Source organism: Polistes fuscatus, unplaced genomic scaffold (assembly GCF_010416935.1).
Source record: "Polistes fuscatus isolate 324 unplaced genomic scaffold, CU_Pfus_HIC Scaffold6, whole genome shotgun sequence".
Lineage (NCBI taxonomy): Eukaryota > Metazoa > Arthropoda > Insecta > Hymenoptera > Vespidae > Polistes > Polistes fuscatus.
In genome coordinates this window covers 7,540,867-7,564,267 of record NW_025113140.1, presented here as the reverse complement: position 1 = coordinate 7,564,267, position 23,401 = coordinate 7,540,867, and the positions used below count along the sequence as shown (strand labels likewise).

The 23,401-nt window shown below is 30.8% G+C and overlaps 3 protein-coding genes across 3 annotated transcripts; 2 read left to right on the top strand and 1 right to left on the bottom strand.

Annotated features, from left to right (window-relative positions):
- Positions 1-150: 150 nt before the first annotated feature.
- Positions 151-1,706, top strand: LOC122523422 (NADH-quinone oxidoreductase subunit B 2-like). The gene is made up of 3 exons (XM_043645152.1): positions 151-258; positions 785-1,330; positions 1,423-1,706. The coding sequence occupies exons 1-3, from the start codon at positions 219-221 to the stop codon at positions 1,518-1,520; spliced, it is 684 nt and encodes a 227-aa protein (XP_043501087.1). The 5' UTR covers positions 151-218; the 3' UTR covers positions 1,521-1,706.
- Positions 1,707-3,846: 2,140 nt separating this feature from the next.
- LOC122523419 (MAU2 chromatid cohesion factor homolog) lies at positions 3,847-6,550 on the bottom strand. The gene is made up of 8 exons (XM_043645144.1): positions 6,241-6,550; positions 5,841-6,020; positions 5,490-5,768; positions 5,160-5,406; positions 4,810-5,057; positions 4,421-4,626; positions 4,143-4,345; positions 3,847-4,062 (listed from the first exon to the last, which is right to left on the bottom strand). Exons 1-8 carry the CDS (start codon positions 6,463-6,465, stop codon positions 3,863-3,865), a joined length of 1,788 nt encoding a protein of 595 aa, XP_043501079.1. The 5' UTR covers positions 6,466-6,550; the 3' UTR covers positions 3,847-3,862.
- LOC122523420 (F-box only protein 33-like) lies at positions 6,448-12,538 on the top strand. The gene is made up of 7 exons (XM_043645145.1): positions 6,448-7,445; positions 7,765-7,859; positions 7,934-8,125; positions 8,207-8,608; positions 8,699-8,947; positions 9,026-9,221; positions 9,285-12,538. Exons 1-7 carry the CDS (start codon positions 7,161-7,163, stop codon positions 9,414-9,416), a joined length of 1,551 nt encoding a protein of 516 aa, XP_043501080.1. The 5' UTR covers positions 6,448-7,160; the 3' UTR covers positions 9,417-12,538.
- The last annotated feature ends 10,863 nt before the right edge of the window (positions 12,539-23,401 follow it).

The window sequence follows — 23,401 nt, the reverse complement described above, 5'->3', positions numbered from 1 at the left end:
TATAAAACATATTTTTTTTATTTTTACTTATAGAACGTAATGGTAAAATTTTTCAGAAAGAACTGGAACACCCTATATATAATCATTTTGTATCACTTGAACTTGCTTACAAACGATGTAGTTCACAGTACTAAAAATTACCAGTAGTTGTCGCTACGGTTCTATTTAAGTTTAAGTTGTCTGAAACCATCAAATGTAGCAGACAGCTCTGTGAAGCAATGAGGGTTATAACGATGATACGTTCTATAACTTTCAATCGTGAGTTTTGCGTAATTACACATCTTAAAAAAAACTTTTTAACATTATACATAACCTATATTTGGTGTTATTCTCGCATGATATATTTTTATTTAACATATATTTAATGATATATCTAATATTATTCACAACGTAAACTTTAATTAGTTATTTCATTAAAATGATTCGAATGAAATAAATTACATATTTTTTGGTCCAACTTTTTAAATGCAAGTGTTGTTAAAATTGTAACTGTGTTACATGATATATCTATACACAAAAGTAGAAAGTATTGTCACGTATCTATACAGCTCTTATACACGAGTTGCAAAGTCTTTTGTAACATTGTTCATCTATATTATAAATAAACTTATGGATTTTTGCACCAGATGTTACAAATTTATATTAACGTTAAAAAATCACTAATATTACTTACACATGATTTTTTTTCATGTTTTTCAAAAAATCTATTTATATGTTATTAATTTATTTATTGGTAAATATGTCCTTCTATCATATATATTTATTGGCATCATTTCTTTTTCAGAGAATTTACAGCAAGGACTGCTGTCCCTTGCTCGTAATAATGGAGCTGCGCTGTCATGTCCTGCTGTTACAGGAAATTTGGCTAAACAAATGAGTACCGCAGTTCAAAAATCTGACCCATCATTACCAGAAAAACCAAAGAAAGAACCGTACAGTCCTTTCCAAAATACCAGTAATGGAGTTGAATATGCTTTAGCCCGAGTAGATGATCTCTTAAATTGGGGTCGCAAGAATTCAATCTGGCCAATGACATTTGGTTTAGCATGTTGTGCCGTAGAAATGATGCACATTGCTGCACCTCGTTATGATATGGACAGATACGGTGTTGTCTTCAGAGCATCGCCTAGACAATCAGATGTTGTAATAGTTGCTGGTACGCTGACCAATAAAATGGCCCCTGCACTTAGAAAAATCTATGATCAAATGCCAGAACCAAGATGGGTTATTTCAATGGGTAGTTGTGCGAATGGAGGTGGATATTATCATTACAGTTATTCTGTAGTTAGAGGATGTGATAGAATTATTCCTGTGGATATATATGTACCTGGTAAAAATTCACTAAATAGTTATAGATGAAGTCATGAGAATGTACCATTCTATATAAATGCATATATTTAAAAATTTATGAATTTCTTTTAGGTTGTCCCCCTACTGCTGAAGCGTTGTTATATGGAATCTTGCAACTACAGAAAAAGATTAAGAGAATGAAGCTTACACAAAGTTGGTACAGAAAGTAGAATACATAAAATAATGCAACTGTAGTAATAAATATATAAGTTATTAAAAATTATAGGCTATATAGACGATTAATAAGTTAAAACTTGCAGTAAATTTCTAAATTTTACTGTACTGTATTTTAGCTTCTTTATCTTAAGTGTAACAAAAATATCTTTATATATCTAATAAAGAAGAAAATACAAAGATTTTTATGCGTTATATCTTAATATCATTTATGATAAATATTTTTGAAATAAATTTATCGTTTAGATACATTGCTTTTTATATATGTATTTTTAGTAGTCACATTAGAAACAAAAACTTAGTAATGTAGGAACTAGAAAGTAAAAGTCGATTCTAATAAACAAATTATTTGGTTACACTTTAATAACATTAAAACCAAGAAATATTTTTACATGATGTTCCTAGTTTATGGTTTCAGTTATATTTTCGTTTGTATATATCATACTTAATACAACTTTGTAATTTTGAGAATATATACATGACGAACATTTAATTTATTGGAGTAAGTAGTTTTAGGCAAAATTTATCACTTCTTATAGTCTACTAAGGCCCCATACACTATGTTTATGTATTGCTTGTATTAGCATTGATCAAGTTCTTTTGTAATTTGTAATCTTGCCTTTAATAACCTACCCCTTAATCTTTTTTGCTATTATTATACTTATTTGCATATTTCTATAATATAGCATATTTTATTAGAATATAAAGCAATTCCTATCGATTAAACATTTTAATTTAATTTTTTAGTAAAAAGAGTGACTATAATCCAAGAATTAATATTTGCACATCGATATATACACATATATATGTATGTATATATATATATATATATATATGTATATGTATATTTTATATTATATTATGTGCAGTAATATTTACCCTACATACATATATGAACCCATATCAAACAAGAATTACCATACAAGATACATGTGCTCTTGTATGCATTTAATATATGCTATAAGTACTATAACATTTTTTTACAAAATATTTTGCAGGTACTGTTATACAAGGTATAACTATGTTCCAATTTACAAAAATGCATCAGTGAATATATCTTAACCATTCATTTTCACCACAGCCTATAGTTTTAATGGCTACTTTAATAAACATACCAGAAGAGATTAAAATAAAATACATTATTGTCATTCTGCCAACTACTAACCACACCATATACAATTTTTGAATCTTGATATGTATCAGATACATGGTGTGGTAAAAAAAAGAAAAGAGATACAGACTGCAATTAAATGAAGATTTAATCACATATTTAATAGTGGAAAAAGCTGCAATACAGATAATGTCAGAAAAGCGTTTGAAAAAATAAATAAAACGTTCTTCGATTAAATTCGTATTAAGAAATTAAATTAATGCACAAAATGAGTTTAGTTAATATATTACTTTCTTATTTTATAAAACTCTTTTTCTTATCAGAGGAAAGTTAGAATTTACAAAAAATTCTATAAGAAATTTATTAAAATATTTATCTTAAATTGTTAAAATTTACTGTACATTTTTGCTATTATATAAAATAAGTTGTATCTCATTTTGAATAAAACTAATACAGAGAACACTCATCAGTCATTCTGGTAATCGCAATGTTTATCAATTATTGATTATCTTGAATATTATCATTTCTATCATTGTCATTATCAACGTTATTTTAACTTACTTTACTTTGGTATGATGTTATCATGTTAACCCTGCAATAATTAATCTAATTTAATCTAAAACTAAATTTCTTTCTAATACACAAATTAAAATATAATAACATTAACTTTTTTAACATAATAGCAAATTACATATAAAATTAATGATAAAAATATTTTTACTGTATTAATAAAAATTAAGAATACTCTAATTTTAATATATCTAACATACATAGAATATTATTACATGTAATATTCCATTAAATTCACTTAAAATAATATAATTTAAAATTAACTAATTTTTTTTTAATTTTCTATACATCTGTTTTATCAGGATGTGCGTTTTTCTCTGTTCATATCGTCTAAATTTGAAATAAATGTTATAGAAGAAATCTATATACTAAAGAATATTACATTTTTCTAAAAATAATAATAATTCAAACGCCCTTCTGATAGCCTTCAAATAACTTTTCCATATTAAATATACAATCAACACATGTCATTCTATGAAATGAATTCTAAATATATAACAAACTTACTTTTTATGTATTAAGTTTTGCACTATTAGTTTTTTTTTTCCTTTCTTGCATAATGACCATTCAGCAACACTATCACGCAAATCTGACATACTTTCACATTTTAACAACCATATACTTTAAGTAAATAAGCAAAATTAGTATTTTTTAATTTTATTGAAGAATTGTTTGAGATGTGGAAGGTGGTGGGTCATTTGGCAAAACAGGTATAGGACCATCTGTCCACTGAATAAGAGCATGCTCACTCATTTGTGTACTTTGAAAGTGGTCTTTTAAAAGGGTTTGAGAAAATGTACAATGCATTTGATATGCTTCATTTTCACGATTAGCATCCCCACAAAGTCTATACAAATCTAAAATTTTTAAGATAAATTAAAATATATAAAATCATATTTATTCATATATGTATGGTATATTAATTATATTCAATTACCTTTCAAAATAGCAGTAGCCCATAGTTGTACATGCACATCTGGTATTTTGGAAGCAAGTTGCATAGCCGGTGTTACCATATTCATTGATTCTCTGCTATTTCCTAATGAAAGAAATATATGTCCTAACAAAACGAGACTACAAGAAGTTAATCTATTTAAATCCTCTGCGCTTGCCATTATCAATGTTTCTCTTAGGTATCTCCTACAAAAAATGTTTAATCGATATAGAATGTATATTTTTAGATACTTTAATTACATTTGATCACAAATTACGTACTTGGCTTCATTATGCCTAGCTCCAAAAAAAGCTTGGAGACCTTGAACATAGTACGATGCTGCTCTTAAGGAATGTGAGTGTGATGGTAAGGCATCTGGATTTATTCTTTCCATTAAAGCACCCAATTCTGTGTCTCTTTTTGTTCTGAGATATACTATGGCCAAATTTAAATTAGCAAATGTCCACAGTTCTCGTTCTTGAGATGTCTGTAACATATAATTCTATATTATTCTAACACACATGCAAATTTTAAGGTACATAATATATGTTTATATATATCAACAATAGCTCTTCATAATTCTTATAGCTTTATATTCAAATTATCTTTTTTAAACTTATAATTTTACTTTATCACTTTTACAGTTTGTTTAATTATTTAATCTTCTAACCCTAAGAGCAGCTGTAAACTGAGCTTCAGCAGCTTCCATACAATTCATAGACATTGCATATAATCCCAAAAGAGCATGCAGTTGTGGTCGATGAGCTTGCAGTAATCTTGGTTGTCGCCTACAAAGTTGACATGCCTGAGCTATTTCCGCAAGCGCCACACTTTTATTTCCCATAACAAGACGACACATAACTATATGTTCTAATAACATGAGTTGAAAGACAGAGAGTATCGGCTTATTGTCAACGACTGTGAATTAAAACATGATATAATTAAGTAACTTAGTTATACAAAATTGCAAACATCGCACAAATGAATTTCAAAAAATTTGTAATATATTTATATGAGTACTTTTTAATTTTTCAATTTGAGTAAGAGCCTTATTTGTGTATTTTTGTGCTTCATCCATATAGCCAGCTTGCATGGAATGCATAACAGTTACAAGATAAACCAAAACATATAAATGATCCTTTGGCATCCATATGAACATATCTCCTATATTAGAACCTGTAACTACATCATCCGTTGGCCAATTAGGAGACATGATCGTTTGTATACTTTGTTGTAGTTGTTTTAAACAAGGCTTCACACTGTTTACCTGTTTCATAATAAAAATTTAATATAAAGTAAATCAACAAAAATATAATGGATAGATACTAATAATAATGATTTAGTCATTACCTGTCCAGCCATAAGAAAATGACAAACTTGAAGCACCAAATAATATACTTTCAAGTATTCTTTTTGGTACGAACTTCCTTGCCAATTTTCAACATGATGACCAGCCGAATTTAAAAGTGCATTAACTTCGCCAAACTGTTTATCTATTAATAAGACCATACATCGACTTAATAAAAATAATACACGCGTATAACTTGCATTACTAAGATGTGAATAATCAACGCCAACGCTCAGTAAACCATTTGCTGCTACAAAATCTTTCTCAGATGTGTGTATTTGCTAAAAGTACAAATAACATAAATAATTAATATGATATATTATAAAAAAAGCACAATTTATTATTAAACTTACCGCCAATTGAAATATAAGTCTACAATGCCAATAAACATTATGCTGAGATAGTTCTATGGCCTTTCTTAATATTGGTTTACTTAAATTTGGCTGTTGCTGTTGTTCGTACAATTCAGCCACTACACTTACTGATTCAAATTTAACATCATCAAAGGCGTTTATACTTTGACTTAAACGCCACTGAAAATAATGTTCATTTAAAAATATTTGTAAACTTGCTTGTTGATAATAACATATATAATATTGTTATCAAAACATACAAAGAGGTTAGAAAAGGAATCATTGTTATGTAGTTCTCAAAATAAATAATAGATTATGTAAGAAGGAGGAATGTTTAAAAATTCCTTAATAGAAAAAGTAGCGAATATAAAAGTCAATAAAGTTTTAATCAAAAACTTACCGCTTGTTCTAGATGCGATCGCGCCAAATCGATATTTTTTGTATGGGTAAGCAGAATATTCCCAAGTTGTAAATGAGTACGAGCTTCGACCCGAGGTGGTGGTTTGAAATGAAATACAGCTTGAAGACACTGAATACATGATTTAATATTCGGTGGGTTCGATGTTCGAAAATTTTCAGCTAAACCTAGCAACGATAGATACCAGGCGTCCTGTGAAGACGCCATTTTGGCATTTCTCGTACGAGTATTTTTTCGACCCTTTCAGCCTGTTGAAAGGCCACAATATATTCAACAATTGGATCATTTAAATACACCAATCAGGAAATTTCCACATCCGCAACAGAACTATATTGATTACAACCTTTTAAAGATTCGGATATCTAACTCGATCATCGTTTTAAAAGTTCTACGATGTATGAATGTTTGGTCAAGTTCGAAGATAGCTTTTAATACGAATGTACATGACAGAACGCGTGTGAGTGCTACGCGCGAAATATTGCGCATAAAGTAACCTCTTATTTGGATTAATACCATATAAAATACATATAAACGTGTAGAATTTTCCTTAAATAAATTTCCACGATAATACGTGGAAATAAATTTACATAGTTAAAAAATGTGTCATTACATTGATCATACGAAAAAAAGAAAAAACAATAAAACAAAAATCTAAAAGATTCGCTTAAAATGACATATTTCAGTTGACGTGTGCGTAGAACGTCGACCAATCAGATACGAGACTTTTGTAGAGAATCATTGGGAAGAATACACACGAACCAACACAACCATAGGAACGGTGGTGCGGTTGGGAGTTACAAGTTGAACGCAATACCTTGTTCGTATTTTGGTTTGGGTATTAGTTTCTAATACGACGGATAGGAACTGTAGAATAGGATTTAGCTAGATAAATAAAGATAACGATGACCAGCGAGTGGCTTAAAATGCTACACGCCGGAAATGAAGGTGGAATTTGGCTGGAAAAGTTAAAACACCACGAAGAAAGTGACACAGTAGAAGAGGCAAGAAAGTGCGAGAGCCAGCTATCCTCGATGAAGGCAAACAGCTGTTCGCCTTGCATAGCTCCTAATCGTACTATAGAAATGGAACAAGAGGACAACAATTCCTGTTGGAGCAATCTGCCCAGTGTTATTTTGCAAGAAATATTTTCATATTTATCTCATGAGAACAGGATAATAGCCTCTCAGGTATACTTTTACTTTTTGTTTTTTTTTTCTCCTGTCAACTGACACAGTAGGTAATCAAACGATTATATTTCACATAGCCGTTTGATGTTTACGAAACTCGACCTTTCTATTCATTGTATGTAAACTACAACGATTAAATGCTTGTCACGCGAGATTTCTTTCTAATTATTAATATTTTAAGAGTCAGTATGACGTATGTCATGTGTGTACGCACACACACACACACACATATATATATATGTATATATAATATCTATATGTCATTGTAAAATCTTGTATAATTTATGCAAATCTAATGCACTTGTAATCATTTATTTAGGTTTGTAGAAATTGGAGAACTACATTATTCCATCCGATTTTCTGGAGAAAAATCACTTTTGTTTTGAAAGACAGTGATAGTATTTTATGGTCTAGGTCGGTAATAGAAGCTTTCAATGATAAATGTATAGTGTCAATCTCATATACATTTGAATTGTACAATTTTATAGGAGTCTGGCAGATAGTTTTGGACTTAGTGTCCACGAAGCAACCATAAAATGTGACATAGCAAGTGATATTGTAGAAACTTCTTATATCCTGAAAAAATTAAGCTGTAATAGGCAATTACGAAAATTATTCTTGGAATACAGTAGTAACATATATGAAAGTCCTAATTGGTACATGGAAAGCGAGACTAACAGGTAGAATCATGAAAATATTGTTTTTTACAAATATTTAAAAGATACATTTAAATGTGAGCTTTTTCTTTAAAATGTTTCTAGTCCAACAAACAGTGTGTCCCTAATGAAATCTATTGCAAAAATTATTGAAAGATCTAACCGTTTGGAAGCTCTGAGTCTAGGATACATAGAAGAGTTAGCAACAAATGCTGATTTAATTTTAGAACCATTAATTTTACATCATGCTAAACATTTAACGCACCTCAGTTTAGCATCCGTCAAAGATGATCCAGAGCATTATGACTTTATAGAATTGGAAGAATATAATTTTAAATCACTTATTAGATTGACAGTTTTGACAGTAGATTATGACGTTGTTAACGATGCCTTACTCAGAGCTTTAGACAGTGGCACTATGAGAAAGTTAGTAATACATGTACATGGTTGGCATAGTGAGTACTTAGGAACATCAAATGCAGGCTGGGAACTGTTTGTTCAAAAGAAGTAAGATTATGTAATTCTATAAAATATTACTATTTTTTCAAAGATTAGTTTCTCATTAACTCGATTAATATTAATGAAAATTATTTTTAGTCCCAAATGTGAGTTACGACTAAATCTCATACATTCTTACATTGGTGTACAAGTATTACATACGGACATTCTTCAACCTGCTATGCCTCTAACACAATTAAAAATATTATTCTGTGAAAAATTTAACATGGAGGTACTACATCGATTATCAAGTTGGTATTTTGATACATTCAAATCTCTCATATGGATAGATTCTATAGATACGACGGTAAATACTCCTGCTACATACGACCCTAACGAGCCAGATAGGTAAATAATTAGCATTGTATTTTCAATGCAAATAATCAATGACGATAAAAGGTAAAATTAATTTGAAATCTGTTACAGCCCAGATCCTCTAGTATTCGTGGCTTGGAAGTGCACTAATCTCGTGGAAATAGTGTTCATAGGACACAAATATTACCAAGAGAATCTATTAGCCATCGCACGTCTCAGAGGAAATAAACTTGAACATCTTATATTTGCAGAAAGTGATATTGCGTCTGACAGCGAATCGTGGCATAAAACTGATGCCATTACTCATGTGAGTAAATCTATTATTTTTCATTGCATAATTAATAATAAATAATTGATCTTTGTATTATAGGAAATACAAGAGATAATGGGTAGACAATGGGCACCTTTAAGTAGGGAAGAATTACCAACAGTAGTGTTGAATCCCTTTGCCGGTGACAGCAGGGAGGTTATTATGCCATTTATCCTCTGTGACGAGAAGTAACTTCCAAGAAAAAATGCCAAGAAAATGTCATCCGAGGACTATCTACTAATTACCACGACCACTTATGGAAGGAGAACATTTTCAGAAGTACAGCTGTAAAGTTATATTCTTTATTTTTCTATAAGATTTTTTTTTGTACACAACGCGGTGAATACGTATAATGAGTTAATAGTCCAAAATCTAATTAACGCATACTGCCATCCGTCAGCTAGTTGTTAAATGTAACTTATTAAGTAGGAAGAGGATGAAAATAGTCGTACCGTACTATCGCGCCGTGATATTACCAGTTCTTCTATGGATGTGATATGTATACGGAGCTCGCATTTACAATTGCGCTATACGTTTGCGAGTTTAACGTGCATCAATGTTCCTTCTTTAACGATCATGCTTTATCTGAAACCATTCCTTAAAGGAAGACTTATTCCTTATATGCACAAAACTAAATTTGTGGCACAACCAAGGGAGAAATACATAGTTAATGGTGTTATGGATCGTCGTGGATCATCGATGTTCGTAAGCTCGATTACCGATGTATAGTACACGATCAATCCCTAATTCTCTATCGATAAACCTACCTCTCGTGTCTTTCTAACGACGAAACGTCCAAATTGAACGCAAATTACAATGTAATATTAATTACAATGATTATGAGAGAAAGAGAGAGAGAGAGAAAGAGAGATAGAGATAGAGATAGAATTAGAAAGAGAGAGAGAGAGAGAGAAAGAGAACGATTTTCTATAATCCTTACGACGGATGGTAGGAATGACTTATTTATGCTGTGATTTTTCTTCGTTGGGGAAACTATGCAGGGAATCGCGTCTTTATATTGACAATGATAATCTTAAACTATCAGGTATATATATCCTCACCGCGATCTTTATTTTATACCGATCGTTCCTCTCACCCAAGCAAATATCATCGATACCCCTGTGAGGAAGAATAATAAGTAAATTTCGTGTAGATATAACTCAGTACCTTGGTGGTGTATGTGAGAATAGGGTTAAATACAACCAAAAATTGAAGAAGATAACGTCAAGGTCAAGCTACAAGAATAGCATTTTTGACGTATACATAATGTTGTAGCGTATCATTACAGATAATATTTAATAGCCAAGGTAAATAATTTGAAGAAGAAAGACGATCATCTATGAGATAGACGTGAGAGAAATTCCATATTAAACTATTTAGAAAAAAAAAGGTAGAGAGGTACGATCTTATGATCTTCCACAGGAAAACTAATTAATGCGAAAATTCCAAAAACGTTTATGTGTATAAGTAGAAGAAGAGAGAAGTGTCGTTCTTAACGGATATTTTTTCAATCCATTGAAAGAAAATGAATGTAGATAAGAATAAATAAAGAAAAACAGGGGGTGCCAAGCGTTCGTTAAGAGCATGCTGTGTGCTGCGACACTACTAAGAGGGATATTTAATAACAACTCGATAGAATATACATACTTTTAAACGAGTATTGCGTAGTTTGTATTAAAGACACAGGAGGTACAGAGTCAAACTCAATAACGAGAAGTCGAACAGCGTTCCGAGGTTATTTTTAATACCAAAACCAATCGGACGCAATTGTAAAAAAGAGAAAAAAAAGAAAAGATACGAAGAAGAGGAAAAAAGCTAGAAAAAAATGCTTTAACACGAATGCGCGCACACCGAAGTCGGTGAAGGAATGTATATATATATATATATATATATATACATGCATACAAGAGATATAGCCGAGGAAGATGAATCATGCAGAATATCGTACGGCGCGATATGTGTGTTATATCATATAAACTATGATCAACAACTGTTTGTTCTGTACGTATGTACCATTTTTCTCCATCATGCTCTTAGCGAACGCCGATATGCGATACAGGAGTAATATAGTTATCTAACGAAGATCGAAGATAATTGCTCCACTAATCGTATATATACATATATGTATAAGCATATGTATGTATATATATGTAAGTATATCTGTACTACTAATCTATCGAAGTTTAAACGTTTAATATTTGGGTGCGATAAAAAGCACTCGCATTTCTATCGTGCGATTAAAATATAATGGTGATGATTTTGAATGTTATTTACAAAGGAGCCATATATATAATAATATAACACGTGAAAAAGGGAGGAATAACACACAAAATGATGAGTAGAAAAAATGGAGAAAACAAATAATGAAAAGAAAAAAAAGAAAAGAAAAAAAACCAACGTATATACTACGGTTAATACTATTCTGAGATGCGATTTACTTTTTTTCAAATCCTTGTATAATTATTAACGTCGTCGTATGTACATCTTAGTCACGTATTATATTTCATTCTTTTTATTCATGTGATCCTGTACATACACCTCATGCGTCGAAATCTTTAAACGAAAAGAAGAAAAAAGTAAAAAAAGAAAAAAAGAAAGAAAAAAAAAAAGGGAAAAAGAAAAGAAAACAGAAAATCAAATATCAAAGCAGAAGTATTTCCACACTTATATGCAAGAGAAAAAGCCGCGATAATGTGCCCCCTTAATAACACTGTGTGTGTAATTAAAATCAAGAATAAGAAATGCGAATAGCAATTGTAATACGTGTAATATATATATATACATATATATGTATATACATATGTATGTATTTATATATGTTTATGTACATCACGCATGCAGAAGATTCGATCAAGTGTAAGGCATAAAATTGTATGCGAAGGAACGATATTCCTCTAGAGTGAACATATAAAAACGAAAGTGAGAGACAATGTAATATGCCGCTATAATACAAGATGAACGGGCCTTAATATGTACCTGAGTCGCGGTGTAAGAATAATTTTGACGGAACGTTTGACGCGCGACGTTCGCGATAAAAAAAAGAAAAAAAAAATAAGAAGAAAAAAGAAAGAAAGAGAAGAAACATACACGTACACGCTAAAAATCTAATTAAAAAAAATCTTTAGTAGACAATTTTTGCGAACCATTTGGTAATAACGAAGCCAGTTGTTTATCAACAAAAAATGACTAGAGGTTAAAATAAATGAAGAAATGCGTTTGCGACCGCCCTTTCATTTCGTACTACATGCGTGAACAATTAATTCATTGTATTTTCTTTCTATTGAACGATGTGTGAAAACGTTTAACACGAAAAAGAGAATTAGAGAGAGAGAGAAAGAGAGTGGTAAAAGGGAGAAAGAAAGAAGCAAACAATTAGTGAGAAATATATAAGACTCGTATAATAATAATAATAATAATCGAATAACGCGCGCGCTCGTAGTCGCAATTTTAACGCGCGAAAGTCTGCCATTCTTTCTTTTCCCCCCTCTCTTTTCTTAACTTCTTTTAGTGTGTACTTTTTCTTTCTTTCTTCATTTAACGATTAATATTTTAATCATTTTCGTTGAATTTTTTTTTCCTTTTTAAACTTCGAAAAATCGCGTGTTTATAAATATTATTTAAAAAACTAAGGCATGTGTGCTCGCGTGCGTGCGATGCATGCGAGACCATGAATGAGAGTAAGAGAGAGAGAGAGAAAAAGGTCGAAAAATTGCGTATGTATGTTTAAAAGATCATGCGTGCTGTGTTTGCATTGCGAAAAATTTATCTATTGTGTGCGTGTGTGATGACGAGAGAGGGAGAGAAAGAGAGAGAGAGAGAGAGAAAGAGAAATTAACTAGAAAAGTAAAGATGAAACTATAGCAGGAAAAAAAGAATAAATCTAGATGATAATGTATAGTAACATCTCTGCGCGTTAAAAAAAAAACAAACAAACAAAGAAGAAAAAGAAAAACAGATTATTTAAAATACGTACGCGTGCAGCCGCTTAATAAGGGCACAACGCGAAAAGGTACACAGCGTGCGTATGTATTATTGATTATAGAGCGCGACGAGATTACAACAAACATAAGACTGATCTTACCTGAAAAAGGTTTATTTAAACAAAAATATGCATACACACGCGCATATTATACATGAAATTTTAAGCGAGCTGCACGTTGCGTAACAATCGAGATATCATATTTATAAAAGAACACGCACGACCTATACGTATGTATAATGCAAATAGGCGGAAAAAAATGAAAAAAAGAGAAAGAGAGAGAGAGAGAGAGAGAAGATAGAGCGAGGGAAAAAGAAAGATAGATGAGAGCAAGATTTTTCTCATTAATCCCCGGTTATTTATTGTCTTAAGAACATTGCCAGCGTTCTTATTATTATTCTTTTTCTTTTCCTTTTTTTCATTTCCGGTTCGCTTGATGGTGGAAAAACTTAATATATGTAAATGTATCATATGTGTGCATGGTGATTTCGTGTATTTTTTTTTTGTTTTTACTTTTTTCCGTATCGCTAAACGTTAACTGTATTTTGCTCGACACGCATTACATACAGATTTTCATTTTTTAATTGCTTCTTCGTATATCCTCTCTTGTTTAATCTATATGTATATGTCAGCATTAAATTGTATACTTTGGTTAAATCGTGGAAACGTCTTACCAGAAATAACTAGGCGTTTTTGGGAAAACATATAAAAGGAATTTTATTATACACTAATACTAGTAATTTTAGGAAATAAGGAAGTTATATATAAACTCACACGAGGCAAATAGTTAAAGTATGAGATTGAAATTTGATTCAAAGTATAAGAAAAATATTCTTCGATTTTGTTTCAATATTTGCATATATTACATTGTTGTAAATCAGGAGACAGAAAATGTGTTTTCGCGTTTATTTTATTTTTATTTTAACAGTTTTCGAAGGAAACCTTAATTAAATCTCTTAAATCAATAGAGAAATTCTATCTCGAGATTAGATAACCTTCGTTTAGAAGGCCTTCAAGTGAAGAAACATTTATAACAGTGTAATATGAACAAGTGTTGAAACGAAACTGAAAAATATTATTTCTATATTTGGAATTGAATTTCAATTTAATTCCTTAATTATTCGCCTCTTGTAAATTCATATATTACTTAAAATTAGTTGAAAAAAAAAATAATATGTAATTCTATAATATATATAATTCTGCCGTCTTTCATATTTAAACAGGTTCGTATAGTTATTTAAGGGTTTAGCTGGTCATTTCACGAATTAACGGATTTCACAAAGTAATGCTACATATATATAATAATTTTAGGAATATATGTTTGTCAACGTCAAATGAATCAATGTGAAAGATTATACAAGAGGGGATATTAAGAAGCAATTAATATGAGTGAGATTTGTGTGTAGTGCATAGTACGCAAAGTAAAACTAATATTAAAAAGCAATTAAGAAGAAGAGATATTTGTGTGTAATGCTTATTACACAAAGTAAGACTAATGTTTAATGATACGGAACAAGTAAAAACGAAAAGAAAATATAAACAGAAAAACCTCGTACACACGTATTATCCATGCTAAAAAAAACACGTACACGTACACGCAAACACACTGTATTCCTCGTTTTGAGGGTTCAATCGATAATGGTTCTCTCATAGCCGATAATTAAACTTAAGCAGCCTGCCAAGAATCAAAATACATAAAATATGTAAAATATCAAACGAACGCTAGCCAGTACAGAATGCTATAAGATCTATTTTTTAAGACGCGAATGTATATTTTTGTACTAAGGCAGGCCTTAGTGTGCGTGATCGTAACGAGAAAAACAAGATAAAAGAAGAGGAAAAAGAAAAAGAAGAAGAAAAAAACTTGCGAAAAAAATGGAAAAAAAAGTAATAATATTAATAAATACTAATAAAATAAATACTAAATAATAATAATTAATAACAAATTCCTCTTGAGCGCGCGCACAAGAACGCCAAAATGGAGGAGAGCTGTGATTAAATCATGTCGGCTTAAAAATAAAAAAGAACAAACGTAATAACTCCACGTTTAAACCATGCAAGCAAGCAAGCAAGCAAGCAAGAGGGATGGGCAATGTCAATTTTGGTCGATCCCGTTGCTGGATATTATTATACATCATGCATACATAATGTATGTTGTACTGATGTGAGTGGGCCACAAGAATAAAGAAGATGAGAAATCAGAGAATCGAATAAAAAATGGAACGATATGTGATGAAGAACAAAACATCTGTGATAAAACTAAAAATAAAAGAAACCAATATTAAAATCCTAAATAGGTGCTCGCTGATAAGGAAAAGTAAAGAAGGAAAAAAGAAAGAAAGAAAGAAAGGAAAGCAAGAAAGAACTATAACAGGAGATATCAAGAATCTTTAAAATAGGTCTAAAGAAAATGAAGACGAGTGCACGAAGTATATGATTCCTACAAGAAGAGAAGAGGTGTTTTCGATCGAGTATGATTCCGATGAGAGAGAGGGAGAGAGAAAGAACGAACGAACGAATGAATGAGAGAATGAGATACAAGATTACTATCTATCTATACGTGTGATCGATCGATCTATTTGCAAGAAACAAAATGGGAGATATTTAAAACGATACGAAGAGAAAATTAAAACAAAAATAAATAATGATAAAATATTGAAATAATATGAAAAGGATATTGAGAACACGTCGACCCAAACCTCCTCAAAAGAAAAATGCCGATCTAACAAAATCCTCGCGAAAATTCAACGAACGTCCAGTCTCGTCTATTCGCGTATTATGTAATTTTATCTTCTAAACGCGTTTAGACGAAAGTATGCGCGTATGCGTACGTAGTGAAAAGAGCGAAAGAGAAACAGAGAGAGAGAAAGAGAGAGAGAGAGAGAGATATTTAGTTATGTAGATAAAAACAATCGCAAGATCGTGCGACTAAAGGCCATAACACACAACAAACACACACACATATATATATACAAAAAACACGTAAAACACACAGAGAGACGCGTAACAAATTTAGTTCCGTGTAAAAGTGCACTCTGACATTCCATTTGGAAAAAGAAAAAAGAAAAAAAATGTATAAAAAGGGCGAACATCGTTGCCCGAGATCGAATGTTTCTTTCTCTTTTCTTCTTTTTTTTTTTTTTTCTTCTCTATATCAATTAACACGTATTAAGTAAGTATATAATTATGTGAAGCATCGATTCAACTAGAATTCGAATTTGAATTCGTGTATTTAGTATTAAAGTTGTGAACTCTAGTAAAACAGTTCATACGAAAAGAAAAATGTAAGACGAACGATTTAGAAAATACGCTGGACCTATCAATTCAATCGATTTTCGTGTCTTTGCTTTGCAACGAAAAATTCTTATATGCGTGTGTATAGACATATATATATATATATATCTTCTTTTGAATTGAATTTGAATTAATTGACAACGAGTATATAAAAAAAAAGAACGAGATAGGGAGAAAGGGGAAATTGAAAATATAAGCAAAAATTCAAAAAAGAAAAGAGATTGAAAATAAGATCACGAAATGCGTAACAACGTAAGACCGGTCCAGGGTAAAAAATACCACGAGCAGTATTATAAGTTCCTAACAAAAGAAGAAGAAAAATAAGAAAGAATTTCGCACTTTGTTTTATAGAGAACAACATAACATATAACATACGTAGATATTTAAAATATATCGTAGCTTCGTCGAAATCGCGCGAAATAAAAGAACAATGTGTTGTTCGAGCAAGATATAATCTTTTTTCATCGATCGATTACTTACTTTCGTATTACCAAAGCACTTAACGTGTATATATACGAAACATGACACACATACATACATAACACCTATATATACATTACCAATAGCGTTATCATAATTTACATACACCAAGTATGATCCATTCTAATTATAAACAAAAAATAAAGGACAACCGGTGATAATTGCGTTCGGAAGATCGCGTAGATCGAGTGTGCGAAAATGAGAGTTCTCATTAAAGAGAGAGAGAGAGAGGGAAATAGTATATCTCTTCATTTCGTGGAATTATTATATACGAATGTGTTATATATATATATATATATATTATGTGTCGAAAACAAGTATGAGCACAGAATAAATTGTTCTAAAAACATTCTCTGTACATCTGTAAAAAATTACGATTATATATTCGAATTTGTTTATTAATATATATCTCTCGGATTAAAGTTTAAGTATATTGTAACTCGTGATGATAAATTTTTTTTTGTTATTATGTCAATAAATATATATATATATAAATCATGGAGAATAAATTTTTGTTCAGTAAAATAGATTTTGACGCATTTGAATTTTGTTTCTTGTTTTTTTCTTTTTTGTTATTGCATGCCTATTTGATCCTTACGACTTAAGATAAAACTTTCAAAACGAGAGATATATTTAAGAAATAAAATAATCGTACTTTTTTTTTTTTTAAAGATTCGCATAGAATAATATATAGGAAAATTTAGTCCGTGTCGATAATTTTGTTCAACACTGTATGTATATCACTTGTCTAATTACAGGCAACGGAAAGAAAAAGAAAAAGAAACACACAATAGATACATATGCACGAATAAACTACACGATCTTATCGAAAATCTAACGCTCTCCTTGATCGATAATAATACACGTAGAAAGGAAGTTAATAAGTGTAACGTACGTAAGAAATAAAAGAATAGAAGCTTGCAGTAAGAGAGAATAAAACATACGTATAATACACAACATAACTAAATACATGTTTTCGTCATTGCGCAAACGGAAAAAGAAAGGACAAATAAAAAAGTACGTATTACAACGACTACATACCGATCTTTTTCGAGTTTTCAGAGAAACGAGATCAAATTATAATATAAAAAAGCGCAAAAATTAAAGCAAAAGCAGAAAAAAAGAGAGAGAGAGAGAGAGAGAAGACGAGAGAGAAAAATTGACCGTCGTTCGAACTTTCGCGCGTATCGTATTATCGCGAAAAAAATGAATGATGAAAATAAAATTAAAATTAAAAGAAAAAAAGAAATAAAAGTATATGTCGTTCGTCGTCACGTATTCTTTCTATCGCAAGAGAATAATAATAATTGAATATAGACGATCCAACGAAAATATTCAAATTCCCATGTTACTCGTTCCTCGAAAAGTTCGATCTTCGACTGATCTTGTATTTTCACCATTCAATTTCTCCGTTTACATTATGATCGTAAATATTACAAGAATTCCCCCATCGATAATTACTTCTCTCTCGATGTTAACGAACCGTGAAATTATTATTAATAAGCACAAAAATGAAATAATAATATGTGATCGCAAAATATGCTTCGCGATTTATACGAAATATAAAATAAAACAATAGTAGAAGAAGAAGAAGAAAAGAAGAAGAAGAAGACAAATGATCGAAAAAATTGAACGAAAGAAAAAAGAACTTATTGTTAAGAATGAATTTTACATTTTTCTCTGTACGAGCCAAACCATTGTGTTCTTATTCGGAGTTTGTGTGCGTGCGCGGGTGCAAACGGAGCACAAATTCGTTCGTAATCCTTGTTGCATTGTGTTCCATATACTTGTCGATGATGATGGCGAGGACGATGACGACAATGATGATGACGATGATTATAATGATGATGATGACGGTGATGAAACAATGACGACGACGACGACGACGACGACAACGACGACGATGATGATTCGTGATTGGCAGAGCTTGGTTAGCTCACGAATCGATTATGCGACAAAAGTCGTTTCTTCTTTCCTTTTATATTTTGAATTTGCGCGATCACTATACTATACTTGTATATATCCATCGACATAGTTCAATTATTCGACATGCTTGTGACGAAAACAAGAAAACAAAATGATTGAAAGAAAGCAAGGAAAGAATTTAATTTAAACGTTAACTTTTCTCTCTCTAAATTATTATACAAAAAAATTGATTATTTCTTATAAAGTATTGATGATGACGGTGATGAAACAATGACGACGACGACGACGACGACGACGACGACAACGACGACGATGATGATTCGTGATTGGCAGAGCTTGGTTAGCTCACGAATCGATTATGCGACAAAAGTCGTTTCTTCTTTCCTTTTTAATTTAATTTAAACGTTAACTTTTCTCTCTCTAAATTATTATACAAAAAAATTGATTATTTCTTATTAAAGTATCTATATATATATTTTGACAAAATCGGCTTATATAATTAGTATTATTATTATTCTTATTATTATTATTATTATATTATCATTATTATTATTATTATTATAATTTTCTTTTATAATTATTATTGTTATTGTTATTGTTATTGTTATTAATTTTTATTATTATTATTATTATAATAATATATTCGTATATACATCGTTGGCAAGTTCAAACTTATCTTCTCACAAGCTCGCTAACTTTGCACTGTCGATACACGAAGAAGGAACGAAGAATCGTCGTATTTAACGAAGACACTGATTTTTTTTTTTTAATTTACCATATGTAATAATATCTCGCATCGTTCTTGAATTCTTTTCGTCGTCGATGACAAGTCGATAAATTTAACGTAAAATAAATATCTATTGTATATGTATTTATATGTATATGTGTTTGAACGCACTGAAAAGACGCCTTTAAGATTCTATGCAAAGAAAGCGAGGGAAATAATAGAGGATTAAGAAATGAAAATAAAATTATAATAATAAGAAAGAAGGTGTCTTTTCGAGATCGACTCGAAACGTCGATTACTTCTTTTCTCTTATTTTTTTTTTTTAATTTTTTTTTTCTTTTTAGAATAAAAACTTGCTGTATCGTAAAACTAACCTGTAAGGATATTTTAAGCGATGAGAATTTTTGCCGAGTCTCCGTGTTGTACGGGTTATATATAATATATCACCGACCACTCGACCTAATTTCAAAAGAATCGTTGTTTTTAATTCGGAAAAGAACGAAGATAATAGTAGACTCGTTTCTTTTCTCTTTGTAAATCTTAAATGTACGTATTTACATACATACATAATTACATTCATTACATACATATTACATACATATATAAAATACATACACACACACATACATATAACAAACATACCAAACACATATGAGACGTGCTAATTTTACATCGATTTAGATGAGAGTTTTAAGGGACTCGGTTGAACTACATTAAATTGTTTTATCGTAAATGGCCCAAATAAATGGATATGTATATACACACACATACGTAAGTATATATATTACGACGTATATTTAAAGGAGAAAAATAATAAGAATAGAATTAAAATAATAGAAGAACAAAATGTAAGCGTACGTATATATATATATGTATATATATATATGAAAGATGGTATTCAGTAATCGAAGAGAACGATTTATTGAGATAACTCGATAATAATAGTCTTTATATTTGGATCTAGATGTTAGAGAAAGATATCGCACGGGAGAGACCCCTATGATCACCAAAGTTGAATGCTTTCCCGATGATTGTGTATGTATGTCGTGTGTGTGTGGTGTATGTTCTCGCGTATATATATGTAAATACATTATGTACGGCGACAATATCGATGATAATGATGAATTTGATGCCGCCCTACTACACACTCGGGATATTATTACACGAAAGTACGTCTCCGTGATTCACATATTTCCTACGTCCATTTTATTTTTTTTTTTCATTCCATATATTTCTCTCTTTTTTACTCCTTTAACATTTTATTTTCTTGCATTTAACAGACGTCAATTATATTACTGCATCGAATACACGATTCTTATTTCTATCTGTAGAAAATTTATATTATTCGACTTTATTGCATCAGATTCATCGTAAATCATGATTTTTCCGTACGAATGATCGAATTACTACTCATGCGAAATGATTCTCAGCAAAGAGTTATATGACAGTATTAATTGTTATTAACTCTTTGGCATTTTTGTATTAAAAAAAAAAAAAAAACAAACAAACAAACAAACAAACAAACGCGCAAGATCTCTTAATACTTAAAAACTTCGACGTACCTTCGAAAGCGAGTTTCGCGATATCTCTCTTTAGCTACTGGATATAAATATATCTGGACCATGCTCAGGACGACCTGACAAAAACAATTTATAAAAAGCGTATAAATATCTCATCGAAACGTAAAAGCAAAATATGCTTTTACGACAAACTGTAGTTTCTGTACTATTCGCGGGAAGAACAACAACCGATGGATGCTGCGAGACACGTGAGATTATATATCGTTCTAAACTCGTGTAATGTTTTGGTAAACGTGTAATAAGAAAGAAAAAGATTAAGATGTAAAAGCCGAGGAAATAAGAAGCGACTTCTTTTTTTTTTTTTTTTTGGGGTATAAAAAGTCCATAACGCGTTAGTGAATGTTATTTTAAAAAGATACAATTTCGGGTTAAATATTTGATTTCTATTATTATTATTGGTAATTATCAAGCGCGTATACAATGAATTTGCTTCGGAATGCAATTGTTATTCATAATATGAATAAATTATTAAGGAGAAAGTAAAATCACACAATATATCTATCTTCGTCGGGAAAAAAATTTGATCGCGTTCTAATATTTTACGAACTCTTGCTAAATCAATTGATGTTCGAATCGATGTTCGCGAATCGATATCGAAGAATCGAGGAGAAAAATGTAAGTTTATTAGAATAAATATTCCATGCATTCGTAAATATAATATGTATATATGTACATCGTATATACAACACTTCGACTATCAATTCGTAGCTCTTTGTTTCCTTGTTCGGTGATTAAAAAAAAAAAAGAAAAAAAAAGAAAAGAAAAAAAAACAAATCAAATGTTTTTGATCGTCTATTAATGTAACGAATTACATTTTTATCGCACAATCACAGTTCTCTCTTACCACTCGACAACCTCTGTGTGTGGTTAATTAATTATCGATTTTCGTATACAGATTATTTTATTTATAGTTTATCGAATTTCTCTTTCTTTTCCTATTAGCCGAGCTAATTTCGAACAATATATTCTTTATTGCGATAAAGTCCAATTTATTACCGCGCGAAGGTATAATCGTCTATCGGTTTGAGCAATTATTCAAAATTTACCAAGATTTCGTAATGTTTAAAAAATATGTTTATCTTTTTAATATACAGTCGTCGATAACTGAGGACATACTTATCTTTTTCTTTTTATTTTATTTTTTATTTATTTATTATTATTACCATTATTTCTTTTATTTTTGTTTTTTTTTTTTTTCTAAGAGAATTATTATCTCGCTTAATGCGTATCTAATTGGTATTAGTTTCTATTATGAACAACATTTACTATGTGCGATGGTCGGTTTATAATTTAAATATTTAACGTAATCTCTCTTCGAATAATAGAAAAAAAAAATCAAATGTTTTCTCAAATGTATGAATCGATTTTTAAAAGTGTATCAATCGATAAATAAATCGTGCATGGCATAAAAATGTACCATTTATATTCTCAACAATCCCATATCTATACTTACACCTATAAATATACGGTTATGAACTTTTGACCATTCTTCAATTATTAAAATTAGAATACCGATCATCTTAATCGATCCTTACAAATATTACTGCTAATATTTTTATCAATAAATTAAATCGTACAATTAAACTATAACGTTCGATTAAATAATTGTTTGCTATTAATAAAAGAGAAAAAAAAAACAAAAAACAAGAATTTATATGCTACCTTATAAGCCTTGAAATAAAAAAAAAAAAAGAAAACAAACTAATTCGATCGAGTAAGATTTAGAAGATATTGATAATTTCGATGTGTCGCGCGTAATAATAATGATGGAAGGAAAGAGAAAAAAATGAAACAAGGTGAAGGGAAGGGATGTGTTAGGGAGGAGATTGTGAACGACGCTTAAAGCGCAGCAGCTGTCCTCGTCGCACACATTCGTGTATTTTCCAAAGTCCGTGGGGTGCTTCCGGTAAGCCCCGTAGCCAGCGGCACTTTCTCGGCTCCTTCGCGGCGCTATCGGTCGCACGGTAGGGGCGAACACAGTGGCGGCTTCGGTGGCGATAAGGTCCACGGTCCATCCCCACCCCTTATGCGCGCCGTTACACCTCGGCCTGTGCCTCTCTTCATGCCAAGAGAAATAGGGATAGAGAAAAAGAGGAGTGGAGGGGGGAGAGAGAGAGCACGGACCGGAGGAAACAACGACAGCGACGATGCCGGGCAGCATCGAAACAAGGGCGGAGAAGAAATTGGAGGG